At 34.6% G+C, this 13,762-nt stretch overlaps 1 protein-coding gene across 6 annotated transcripts in view; it reads left to right on the plus strand.

Annotated features, from left to right (window-relative positions):
• ANKRD28 (ankyrin repeat domain 28) overlaps positions 1 to 13,762 on the plus strand; it is a 183,179-nt gene that overhangs the window by 61,372 nt on the left and 108,045 nt on the right. Inside the window, exon 1 of one of the 6 annotated variants that reach the window (XM_054595437.1) lies at positions 11,757 to 13,467. The exons of 4 other annotated variants lie outside the window; for them this stretch is intronic. In XM_054595437.1, coding sequence (XP_054451412.1) covers positions 13,351 to 13,467 — 117 coding nt within the window. In that variant the 5' untranslated portion in view covers positions 11,757 to 13,350. Of the gene's footprint in view, positions 1 to 11,756; positions 13,468 to 13,762 lie in introns of those variants that run through there. One more of the 6 variants, XM_054595443.1, reaches the window with a different exon arrangement.

Consider the following 13,762-nt stretch of genomic DNA (forward strand, 5'->3'; position numbering starts at 1 on the left):
TCAAATTGGCGACCCTTTGGTTTGCAGGCTAGCACTCATTCCACTGAGCCGCACCAGCCAGGGCGAGATCTTCCTTTTTTTTAATCTGGTTGTTTATCATTATAAACTTCCCTCTTACAACCACTGCTTTTGATGTATCCTATAATTTTTGGTATGTTATATTTCTGTTTTTATTTGTCCCAAAATATTTTCCAGTTTGCCTTTTGATTTCTTCCTTGATCCATTGGTTGTTCAAGAGTGTGTTGTTTAATTTCCACATATTTACTAATTTTCTAGTATATCCTCTGCTGTGGATTACTAGTTTCATTCCCTTGTGGTCAAAGCAGATATTTGGTATGATTTAAACCTTAAATTTGTTAAAATTTGTCTTGTGACCTAAGATGGTATCTTATCATGCAGAATGTTCTGTGTGTGCTTAAGAGAAATGTTTAATCTGCTGCTGTTGGGTAGAATGGTTGATACATGTCTGTGTGGTCCATTTGATCTACAGTGTTCAAGATCACTGCTTTGTTGATTTTCTGTCTGGGTGTTCTGTTCATTATTGAAAGTAGCACATTGAAGTCAGCTACTATTATTGTACTGTTTCTCCCTTTAATTCTGTCTTTATGTGTAACTGTTATATCTTCCTGATGAATTGACCCTTTTATCATATGCATAATGTTTTTTGTCTCGTAACAGTTTTCTTTTTAAGACATTAATTTATTTATTTTTAGAGAGAGGGGAAGGGAGGGAGAAAGAGGGAAAGAAACATCAATGTGCGAGAGATACATCAATCTCTTGCCAGTTTTGTGACAGTTATGACTTAAAGTCTATTTTGTCTGATACAAGTTTGGCCATCTCTGCTCTCTTTTCATAACTATTTGCATGGAATATCCTTTTACATTGCTTTACTGTCAGCCTGTGTATGTCCTTAAATCTAAAGTGATTTTCTTGTAGACAGCATATATTGGATCTTGTTTTTTACCCACTCAGGCACTCTTATCTTTTGATTGCTTAGTTTAATCTATTTACATTTCAAGTAATTATTGATAAGGAAGGAGGTGCTATTGTCATTTTGTTTATTGTTTTCTTTCTATCTTGTATATTTTGTCCCTCTTTTCCTGTCTTGCCATTTCTTTCAATGATTCTTTTTTTGTATTGATAAGTTTTGATTTCTTTTTCTTTCGTTCTTCTGTTAGCATTTTGTTTGTGGTAACCATGGGGCTTACATAAAACATCTTATTATAAACTGTTTTAAGCTGATAACTTCAACCTCATACAGAAACTCTACACTTTCCCTTCTCACCAATACTTCATTATTGATGTCACAATTTACATCTTTTTTATGTTGTGTATCTATTAGTATCTTTTTATAGAATTAAAAGTTATTTACACACCATTGTTACAGTACGACAGTACTTTGTATTTGTATATGTACCTTTATTAGCAAGTTTTATATTTTACCATGTTTTCATGCTGATATTTAGCATCCTTTCATTCAGAATTGTTAAGCAGATCTAGTGGGGGTGAAATCAGCTTTGGTTGTCTGGGAAAGTTATCCTTCATTTTTGAAGGACAGTTTTGCAACCTATGTATATTACTCTTTGTTGGCAGCTTTTGTCTTTAAGCACTTGAATATAATATATATCACTTTTGGACTGCAGAGTTTCTGCTGATCTGTCCCCTGCAGTTTTATGGTGATTCCTTTTACATGACAAGGAATCTTGCTGCTTTAAAATTCTCTCTATGTCTTTTTGACTTTTGACATTTGATTTTAATGTGTTTTGGTGTAGACTTCTTTCAGTTCATGTTTTTGGGGGTCCAGTTGGCTTCGTGGACCTTGATGTCCATTCTCTTCCCTAAATTTGGAAAGTTTTTGGCCATTATTTCTTTGAATGAGCTTTCTGGACTTTCTCTCAATCTTCTACTGTGTAAAAGATTGTATTGACCCCTATAATGTGTATATTGGCTTGCTTAATGGCATCTCATAAGTCCCTTAAACTTTTCTTCATGGTTTTAATTCTTTTTGTTTTAATTCCCATGACTGGATAATCTGTCTTTTATATTGATTTGCTTGATGGTGACTCCTAAGTCCCTTAAACTTTCTTCATGATTTTAATTTTTTTTTAACTGTGACTGGATAATTTGAAATAATCTGTCTTTGAGTTCACTGATTCTTTCTTGTATATGATCTTCTCTGATGTTGAAGCCTTTATTGAAATTTTTAGTGCAGTTATTGTGTTTTTTATCTCAAGATTCCTGTTGGGTTCTTTAAAAATTTTTCTGTATTGAAATTTTTACTTTGTTCATTTATTGTTCTCCTGATCTCAGTGAGCATTTTTATTACTACTATATTGAATTCTCTGTCAGTTAATTTATTTATTGCTCTTCCACCTGGGTCAGTTACTAGAGCTATGTCTCCTTCTTTTGTTTGGGTCAAGTTTCCTAATTTCATCATTTCCTTAACTCTTTGTGTTGGTATTTGTACATTAGAAAAATTATGATTTTCTGAATTTCTGAGTTTCTGAATTTCTCACAAAGGAAACTGGTCCATGTACTGTTGATGGATCAGTTTGTCCATGGGCTTTCTCTTCTGCCACATTGTTGATATCACTCTACCTTTGTTTTAAAAAAGAAAAAAAAGATTTTATTTATTTTAGAGAGATGAGAAGGGAGGCAGAAAGGGAGAGAAACATTGATGTGAGAGAGAAACCTCAATCATTTGCCTCTCAGGCGTGCCCTGACTGGAGGCAGAACCTTGTGCAACCCAGGCATGTGCATGTGCCCTGACCAGAAATCAACTGGTGACCCTTTGCTTCACAGGGAACACCCAACCAACTGAGCCACACTGGGCAGGGCTCTTCCTTTTCTTTTTGAAAATCAAATTTCATTAGCTTTCAACATCTTGATCTTAACTGTTTTTTCTTTACCTTTCTTGGGCTAAACATTGCCCAATTAATTCTTTCCTCACAGTCAAACTTGCTGAAAAACCTAATTTATGGTCAGTGCCATCACTTTTGGTACCTGTCTTTCATCAATCAACCTACTCTAATGAGAAAAGGGACATAAATTCATAAAGTGTTAGAACTGAGAACAACTATCAAAATTAGTTTTATTTTCATCAGTAAAATGAAGGGACCTAAAGAAATGAAGTAATATGTTGACAGCTAGCTTACCTTTGTTAACTTCAATTTATGAAATCTATATGGAATCCTAATGTACATGAAAAGGCTTCTGAATAATGAGGAAAACAGCATCTATGAAGTTCATGTACTTTGTTTCATAAAAAAATATGTTGTTGCCATCAAGCCAGGGTTAACATTGTGATAAAATTATCAGAGAGGTATGTATATGTTTTGAGGGAAGAGACAAGGAAAAAAGAGAACTAGTGAGCTATTCAGGAGTATAAAGTCAACTATGGCCATTAGCTTCTAATGTTATTTTACTATACAATATTCTAAATAGTGTTTATTGATAATTATTGGCTCTGAGCTACCATAAAAACCTAAATTGTGTTTTTTTAAGACAGTAATGTAGATGGCATGTTAGGTTTCTGTCTAGAACAACTAAACTGTTAAAAAGTTAGTCCTTATAGGTCTAAGCTAGGGTTGTACAGTGCAGTATGATAGTCTCTAGACAGATTTGGCAAATGTAACTGAGGAAATTAATTCTTAATTGTGTTTAATTTTAATTACTTTAAATAAAAACACTTGATGTAGTTATTGAAAAACTTTTAAGTATATTTGAAACAACTTGAACACATGTATTTAAATCCTCAACTATAAATTTTATGGAATCAAACTGCATTTTATGAAATCTAAATAAAAAATACTTGACATAGTTATAGAAAATATATTTGGAACTTGAGCACATGTATTTATATTCTTAAAACTTATTGATTACAAGCTGAAATAAAAATATTTTGGATATACAGTTGACTCTTGAACAAATGGGTTTTTAGAGAGAGGGGAAGTAAGGGAGAAAGAAAGGGAGAGAAACATGGATGTGTGAGAGAAACATAGATTGGTTGTCTCTCGCACGCCCCCAACTGGGGACCTGACCTGCAACCCAGGTGTGTGCCCTGACTGAGAGTTGAACTGGTGACCTTACACTTTGTGGTATGACGTCCATCTCACTGAGCCACACCAGTCAGGGCTGCTTCTTTTTTAAAAAAAGATTTTATTTACTTATTTTTTTAGCGAGAGGGGAAGGGAGACATCAATGTGAGGGAGAAACATTGATTGATTGCTTCTTGCACATCCCCAACCAGGCATCTGGCTCATAATCTAGGCATGTGCCCTAATCGTGAATCGAACCGGCAACTTTTCGGTTTGTGGCATGATGCTCAATCCACTGAGCCACACCGGTCAAGGCCCAAAACCGCATTTTCAGTCCATAGTTGGAAATCTGCAAATACAGAGAGCTGACTCTATGCTTTGTTTATGCCATTTTATATGGGGGACTTGAGCATCCAAGGATTTTCATATCTGCGGGGAATCCTGGAACCCTGCAGATACCAACGGGGAGGACTGAACTTTTCGAGGACTCAAAAGTTATACTCAGACTTTCGACTGCATGGGGGTTTCAACACCACTAATCCTGTGTTGTTGAAGCATCAACTATTGATTTTTAAAATGTGTTTCACCATTTTCATCTGTTAGATGGCACTTTCCTACACTTTGGGTAGCTAAACTACTATTCTTGTATTATAAATCTACACTTTGGGTAGCTAAACTACTATTCTTGTATTATAAATGTTTTAGTATTTCAATCATTTTCTCCAAAATATAATCATCAAGAGTAAAATTTTATATTTTCTGTCTAGTAGACCTTAGTTTCTTTGGGAACTCCAACAAATTAGAGGGGGGAAACATAGCAACAGTGAAGTTTATGAACAGCTTTATAAAAGCCACTGGTTATTTTAGGGGATGGACAATTAGAAGGTATCTTTATATACCGTTACCAGTTAATAAATTCATATGTTGCATTCTTATCAATGACTGCATTTGTGGCAAATATAGTCCAGTTGATCCTTAAACAACACAAGTTTGAACTGTGCAGGTCCACTTATATGTGGGGGCTTTTTTTCCCAATAAATACAGTCAGCCCTTAATATCTGCGGGTTTCACATTCAAGGATTCAGCCAACTGTGGTTTGAAGCAGTAAGTGTACATTCCCAACAGCAGATCGAAATACTGTTTTCCAGGGTTCCCTTATCTTCATATCCTTGCCAGTACTTGTTATATCACCTTTTTGATACTAGCCATCCTAACACATAATGAGGTAAAATCTCATTGTGGTTTGGCTTTGCATTTCCCTAATGATTAGTGATGTTGAGAACCTTTTCATGTATGTATTGGCTGGCCATGTCTATGTCTTCTTTAGAAAAGTATCTAGTTAGGTCCTTTTTCCATTTTTGAAATCAGGTTACAGTTGATCCTTGAAAAACATGGGGGTTAGCCCCAGCAGTCCAAATTTTGCATATAACTTTTGACTCCCCCCAAACTTAACTACAGTCGTCCCTCAGTTATACAAAGGGGATTGGTTCCAGGACCTCCCACAGATACCAAAATCCTCAGATGCTAAAGTCCCTTGTATAAAATGGCATAGAACAAATCCCCTTCACGGCTGTGGATTCCCAATCACAGATCAAAAGTACTGTTTAAGACCTGTGGTTGATTGATGAATCCATGGATGCACACCCCTAGGATATGGAAGGAAGGGAAATTGTTTTACTTATTGAAAAAAGACTCTACATATACATGGATCTGCACAGTTGAAGCCCATGTATATTTTTTTTAGCTGTTGAGTTGTATGAATTCCTTATATATTTTTAATAATAACCCTTGATCAGATACATGGATTGTAAATATTTTCCCATTTCATGCATTGTCGTGTTATCTTGTTGATAGTTTTCCTTGCTGTGCAGAGCTTTTTAGTTTGATATAGTCCTACTTGTTTATATTTGCTTTTGGTTTCACTTTAAAAATCATTAGGTTGTATAAGGTCTTTGAAGGGGAAGATGACATTGTGTAATCTCTTGGAATGGTGTGTGTAGTAGAATGGAAATATCAATATAAAATATATGTTGAGTCAGTTGCTATTGTACTTTTGGTAAACGTTTTAAAAATAAGTATTCTTGCCAAAAAGTTTTAGATTATTTCAATGTAGTGGAGTTTGAGGAGAATTGAACCGAATGTCACTGTCCTTTAGGAACTTCTTTACATCCACCTAGAATTAGGCAACTTAGGGATTGTTAACACTTTGTTTTCAAACCATGAGGGTAGGTGCAAAGATAATGGACTTTGGATTAAGATTTAAAACCAATTTAGAGCTTGAGGGACCTTCGATATGATATAATAAACCGTATTCCTCATTTTATAAACTTGAAAACTGAAGAAGGCCCAAGTTGCTTTAAACTCTAGTAAGCACTAGTTGTTTGAGTCAAAACCTGGGAATTGTTTGTGAACACCTTCTTCTCCCTAAGTCCTACATCCAGTCTAAAGCAAAGCTTGGTGACTGCCTTGCTTAAAAAGTATTAATCATTTTCAAAAACATAATTAAAAATACAGATTCCATAACTTGGTTTACAGGGCCCTATATAATCTGAGCTTACCTATTTTTCTAGCTACATTTACCATTGTCCCTCATGATTGTTTGTTCTAGCCTCACGGACCTTCCTTTGGTTCCTTCCCCTCCAGTTGTTTTTTCTTCTACAGTTTATCACAGTTTGCAGTTATATGATACTTATTTGCGTGTAAGTGCTATTAGAACAAGGATTGACTATTTATTCATCATTTTAATTTTCTCAGCCTAGCAGAAATCCCAGCACATAGTAGGTGATGAATAAATGCGGATAAGTGGATGAGTCATTGACTAGGTGTTACTGAGTTTCTCTTTACCCTGTATAGTTTGGATAATTGTACCCACCTATGGTGATAGAGAATTCAGTGAGAGTAACTGTGATAAATGCTTGTTACCATTTTCCTCTAATTTGCCTTCTCTTACTTGGGATAATATAGTGGATTGTTTTTCAAGCTCTTTTCTTATCAGTTACTGTTTCTATTACAACTTGTTGCAGCTGGTATTTGTAATTCTGTTTGTTGAAAACTTAAGTAGCTGTACTGTACTAGAGTATGGAGGGTGGGAAGACAGGGCTGGAAGGGTATATACCCACTGATTAAAGATTAAAGGAAGAGTAAGATTACCACATAGAGTTAGTTTCCTCTCCAAGTAAAAGAGACTCAAAATTGCAGTGATTCAATGAAGCAAAACTATTTTCTCTCTAATGCAAAAGTTGGAAAGGAGGCAGTTGAGGGCTTTCATGGCAGTTGTCTTATAGTCCTCAAGGACCTAGATGCTCTTGAGCCTACTGTTCTAGGAACTAGGATGGATATCCCATTTGTCCTTTAAAAAGTTTTCTGAAAGCCACACAACACCTCTACTTAAAATACTGGTCAGAATTTTGTCATGTGGCTCCCAGCTACAAGGGAGCCTGAGAAATATAGTGTTTGTTTTAATACCTTGTACTCACCTAAAACCTGAATATTTTAGTAGAATGGAAGATGGTAAGATTGGATCCTGAATATAGGTAGGTCTTTACAAAGAACACAACAAATTAATATGTTGTCCTAATAATGTGTTAACAATATGCAGTATATCATAATATTAATGATGGAAGGGTTAATAATTTAGTATTTAACCATTGTAACATACCAGCTGGGTCAAACAACTTGAGATCTTCAGGTAATACTGGTTGTCAGCCATTTTGGGTAAATAGTTTTAAATGACCTAGGTTATAAACGCATTACATTCAGAGACTTAACTCTGATCTTTAAAAGGAGTTTGAATTCATCTTTTAAATATACAGCTGACCCTTGAACAGTGTGGGGTTGGGGCGCTGACCTTCCCTCTCCCTTGAACAGTTGAAAATCTGTGTATAATTTTTGACTCTTATTAGTAGCTTAACTAATAATAGCCTACTGTTGACTAGGAGCCTTACTGATAACAAACAGTCAATTAAAATATATTTCATATGTCACATTTATTATATACTGTATTCTTGCACTAAAGTAAGCTAGAGAAATGAGTAAGAAAATCCTAAGTAATAGAAAGTACATTTACAGTATTTATTGGGGAAAAAAACAATGAATAAGTGTACTTGTGCAATTCAAGCCCATGTTGTTCAAGGGTCAACTGACATTTTTGTAGGGCTATACTAATCACAAGGAATTCTGACCAGCATCATAGAAAGCAGCTATTTCTTAATTTCCCCTCCTCGCCTTTTACCCTGTTTTCTTTTAAATCTGTTCATAAGACATTTTCTAAAGTATGTGGATGATGAAGTATAGTTCAGGATGATTGTTTAGGATTCTTGAACTATGAGAAATGTTTCTGAAACATAGTTCAAACTCACTTCCTTACCATGTTTCAACACAAGCTTTTTATTTTTTAATACTCATAGATTATCCCAGCACAGAGTAGTCACTTAATCCTGAGGAAAATATTTTAGTCTGTGGATTCACAGATTTTGCAAGAGGAAAGTTCAGCTTTGAGTTGAATCTCTATGCAGAAAGGAGAAATAATTTGTGTCAAAAAAAGAAATTTCAGAGCAACAAAATTAGGAACCTAAGATATCTTTCAGGACATTAAATTTTTATTAGTAAAATGAAGGTTTAAACATGCATTACTTGATTCTGTGACGAGTGGGAGTAAGCTTTTGATAGGATTAAAGAAGAGGAGGATTATGAAGTTGTCAGGGTTGAAATTGTTGGTTTACTAAACACTTAATCTAATTTGGCCTAGAAAAGTAAGTGCCTTAAGAAAAAAATACATTCCCGTAACTATTCAACTGAAAAACAACAGCAGTAAACAATGTTGAACTTAATTTGTACAATGTTTGTCAATAATTTGTCATCGTGAGTACTTTCTTCATTCCTAATTTCTTAAATACTTATTCATCTACCTCTTTTACAAGATGTGAGTTCCTTGAGGTTTGAGGCCTATCTTATTTAGAAGATACAAAACAGTGTTGTTAACTTAAATAATATTTATCATCTAACTTTGATTACATAGTATATCACGGGCCAGTACTTTTTACCTTTTCTCTTAGACTATAAAATAGTGAATCTGGGATAATGGAAAACACCTGTAAGTCCTACTTCTTGCCTAAGTTTACTGCTTACTCCCCCCCCAATAACAAGTAGTAAACTCTTGTCTGGTTGCTGGAGAGTAAGACTAGCTTCTTGCAGTCGGTTTCTCAAGAGGCCTGAAAAGGGTGGGGATTTAGTAACTAACTGAATGGGATCCCCAGCCACCAGTCTGAAACCCCTCACCAGTAAGGGAGGTTGTTAATAGCCCACTCACTGGTTTCACTGGGGATATCATTCAGTACTGAACTATCCATAATAATATCTTTTTCACTATGAATAACACTATAAAGTAGATTCTATTCATGTTATTTAATAGATGTTGTTGAAATTATTCACAGAGAGGTTAAATAACCTGCTCGAGGTAACAGGGTTATGTTCCTTAGTGTGAAACTAGATTACAAAACAAGCAGTTTAGCTATAAACCTGCATTCTCAGTCACTGCTGTTACAGTATATCTTAGAGATAAAAATCTCTGGAGATTATTATTCTTACTTTATAAGTGTGAAGAAATTTAGGCTCTGGAAATTTAGGTAGCCTTGCCCAAAGGCAACTAATAAATAATGGAGTTAGTATTTGAACTCCAGGTGGACTGACTCATGAGCCCTTAGTTTTAGCTGTTATCCAATGTTATTGTTTTATATCCTGTTAACTTCTACATACAAGTTGCTCACCTACCAGGAGTACAAAACTCATTTTGCATGTAACGACTCTTCTGCTTTTTGATTAAACTGTGTGTGTATGAATCTTCCCCATTGTGTTTTATAATATTGCCACTGTCTTTCAGAGTCTTGTGATATCACAGAATTCATTTCAGTGAAATTATTTACAGGTGGAAGAACATGAGTGGAAACAGTACGCATATAACACAGTCCCTGCCTTCAGGGAGCTTGTTTTATGCTTGGGAAAGACCTAAGTGTGGAAGTTGACCTAGAACAAGAAGCAGGATTTGCCTTCTTAAGTCTCATTACGTGCATTTATAGTTTGGATACTTCACAACAAGCTAAAATTGCCCATAAAAAATTTTTTTTTTTTTTTTTTTTGCAGGGGGCAGGGGGAACCCAGAGGATAAAATATAGGATATTGTTACTATAGTGGTTTCATTTCAGATATTTCGAATATCAAGATGCGATTTTTGATTTAGCCATCTGGATGTAGTTAACATCATATTTGTATGTCAATATTTGCGCGTCTTTAATTTAGTCTTAAACCATTTCATATATTTTAAAATACAACTATGTAAATTGTTAGCATGTTTTAGTATCTTGGTAGAGTTATAATAGGGTTACATTGTTTTTCATAGATTAATATTTAAAAGTTTTTCTTAGATTCTTGTATTCCTATCTATGTCATGCAGGCTTTTTTTGTCCGCTCATGTTTTGATAAGTAAACTGGGTTAAACACATGAGGTGAGACCAGCCCTGAAGTACCCATTTAAAAATAACTTGTTCGTGAATCAGTGTCATCCCCAATAAATTCAATTAAAAAATTAAAAGTAAATAAAAATAACTTGTTTGGGGATATTATTGCAATAAATAGTATATTCCTTCATTAACCAAACTTTTCACAACCATTATAGGTTACCTGTCTTTTAATATCACTTTTACAATCTGGTGTTATAGGTTGCAAAGATCTTGAGAATATGTATATACATATACTCAGTGAAAGCAGAATAGATTGGAAAGAGCATGCATTTGAAATTAGACACAGTTTTACTAATTTCCATGACTCTGGATAAAATACTTAATTTTTGAGTCTCTTGTTTCCTCTGTAATAGAATGTAGCAAGGTTATCGTGTGAGTATTAAATGACAAAGTACAGCACCCTTGCACATCATAAATGTTCAAAATAAGTATTATGTTTATTAATAAAAATGCTAGTTGATAGAAGAAAAAAGAAAGATGAAACCATGGGTATGGGTGGGTGTGTGTGTGTGTGTGTGTGTGTTTATAATTTTTCTGTTGGGAAATAGCCTCATTGTTGACCGTAAAAAAAAAAAAAAAGAGAGAAAGCTAACTATAAATTGGTAGGTTTTGATACATATTTGTAGATTTGGGAATATTAATTTTACAGGGGAGGGAGATTCTTTGCTTTCTTTGTGTTAGCCTTTGCCTTTAACATAAATAATTCAGTACCAGAGATTTTAAACAATTTATGTTTTAATAGAAATTTAAGCTTTTATTCCATTTCCAGATGAGAAGGTAGAATTATTTAATTTCTTTGATGAAAATTTAAGTTGTCCATATAATTTTAGAGTTAGTATTTCTGCATTATGAATTTTTTCCTTTAAAAATTTGACTTGTTTAAATTCTACAACTTAGAAATTGCTAGTAAATCTTAAATTTCTTTGTTTAAACTTCTTTGCATCCTAATGAAAATAACATGACCTTTGTAAGAATAAACCTTAGGTTCATGGTTTTTATATTCTCATAAAATATTCTTCATTTCTAATTCTCATATGTAGATTCACTTCAGATTTTCTTAATGCTGCTGCCATTATAGGGTTAAACATTTGCTATATTGTAACATACGAAAACGGTTAAGCTGTTTGGAGTTGTTTACTTGCTAAAACCAGTGTTAGTCAGCAGAGGCAGTACACCAGATTTCCTTGTGGCTTTTAGTGGAAAATGTTAAAAGCGCACTCATTTTTCAGTTACAGAATTTTTCAGTTTGATCTGGATTAGTCACAGAACTGGCATGAACCTTCTAATTGTAAGGGCAGTCCAAATGCACTTTTTTTTTTTTTTCCTGCTTCTAGAGGAAGTTACATCCCGAGCAGTAGCTCAGATCTCTGGTAAGTGTAACATGTGAGCATTACCAGGCATTTCATCCTGCGGTTCTGCAGTCTTTGCTATTCAGACTGTTGCTCAGTTGGAATGCTTCTGTGGGGCCAATCCTGAGGTTCTGTAGATATTTTTTAAGGACCTACTCGTTTGGAGGTGTCAGTGGTGTTTTGCAAGATCATCTGAGTACCAGGAAAGCATCTGAAATCTTCTGAAAAGGATAACTGTAGTGGTTTTCACAGTGGAAGGAAACTGTATTGGCACAGAGGCAGATGATTGAATAAAGTAGTTGGCTCAAAGAAGATGCATAGTCTGCTGTTTCTTCCTCTGAATGAAGACTATTTAATGGAAGCTGTATTCATGTGGAGATCAAAGGAAACACTGGAATGATAAACTACTGGGATTTTCTCTCTCTCTCTCTCTCTCTTTTTTTTCAAATGAAAAGCCTGAAGCAGTAATTTGAGCTCAGATGCCTTCAGGATTCCCCGCTAACACCATTTCTGCCTGGTGCCTGTGCCCTTTTGCTGGAGCAGCCACAGACAACTGCCTGATGAAGAAAGAATGAACGCTCTGCCTTGCTTATGCTACCGATGGGAATAAAGCTATCTGTGTTTCTTCTATTATATGGAATATCTGGATTAATCAAGCTGTATTCTAGTACCAAGAGTCCTATTGTCTCTTGTGGTCTGACTCATCGAATGTAAATGTACTGCAGCTTAGCTATTAATGCAGAGTGTTGTTTTTTGTTGTTTTTTTTTTTCCCTTTCCCAAACACAGAAAGAATTGTCAACCTCTGAGCTGCATTTTAAGAATTTGAGCTGGGCTCTAGATGTTTTTTTGTTTTGTTGTGTTTTGTTTTTTCTGGATAGTATCTGCATGAAGCCAGTGAAGCTGAAGAAATGAAGACAAATTAGAAGTGGAAGCAGAATAGTGAGATTTTATTTTTTATTTTCCATTATAAGCAAGCCAGCTACTGGTAACTATATGACCTTGCAGGCAAGAGTGGGTATAGCTGTAATTATCTCTGCCACCGCAGTTGTTTCTCATTTCATTCTGCATCGTGTGGTGGTGTTACCCAAAACAATGATCTTTTTATGCAAGTAAATTTCTGTGAGACAGAAATTTTGGTAGGGGAAAGATACTTTTAAATGAGCTTGTACTGGACTGTTTTAGTTAATTGACATGTTGATGTGAAATTTAAGTATTGCAATAACCCAACAGAAAATAACAGAATTTTCTTGGTTTTAGGAAGTTATTAGTTATGTAGTCATAATTTTAAACTTCAGTTTTTCTGGTAGTAGTTATTAACTTTAAAAAACCAGCTTCGCTGTACAGAGAATGATTCTAAGTGTCATACAGAAGAGGAGGAAAAACTACTTGGGCTCTTCCAACTCTGACTTTTATCACATAGCTTGGAATTTAGTATTTTAGAAGAGCGAATGAGTCGAGTGTGTATTGTTGTTTTGGAGGAGGTAGAAGATGAATCTCCTGCATTCATTTCTAAATTGCCACAGGAAAATAAATCCCTACATGCTCCACCTTCTGGAAATGTATTGGTAAGATATGAGTTTATGTTTACTGTATTCTACCGAAGCAGGGTAAATTTTATTTTTAAAAATAAACATAAGTTAGTTTCCACTACTTTCATTAAAAACCCAAATAAAAGCAATATAGATGTATAAATATGCAATATTGTGTATAAAATGCATACATTTCTGATTTTTACTTTTTCAGATGTTTAGGTAACACTTCAGACTTTACATGCTTTCTCTTAATCTTTTTAAAAGACTTTAAAAAGTAATTTGAGAATAGTAGTTATGACAACCACGTTTCTGTTTTCATTTTGTGGTT

The sequence above is a fragment of the Pteronotus mesoamericanus genome, unplaced genomic scaffold (genome assembly GCF_021234165.1).
Source record: "Pteronotus mesoamericanus isolate MK-2021 breed Mesoamerican mustached bat unplaced genomic scaffold, CSHL_Meso_final scaffold_54, whole genome shotgun sequence".
Lineage (NCBI taxonomy): Eukaryota > Metazoa > Chordata > Mammalia > Chiroptera > Mormoopidae > Pteronotus > Pteronotus mesoamericanus.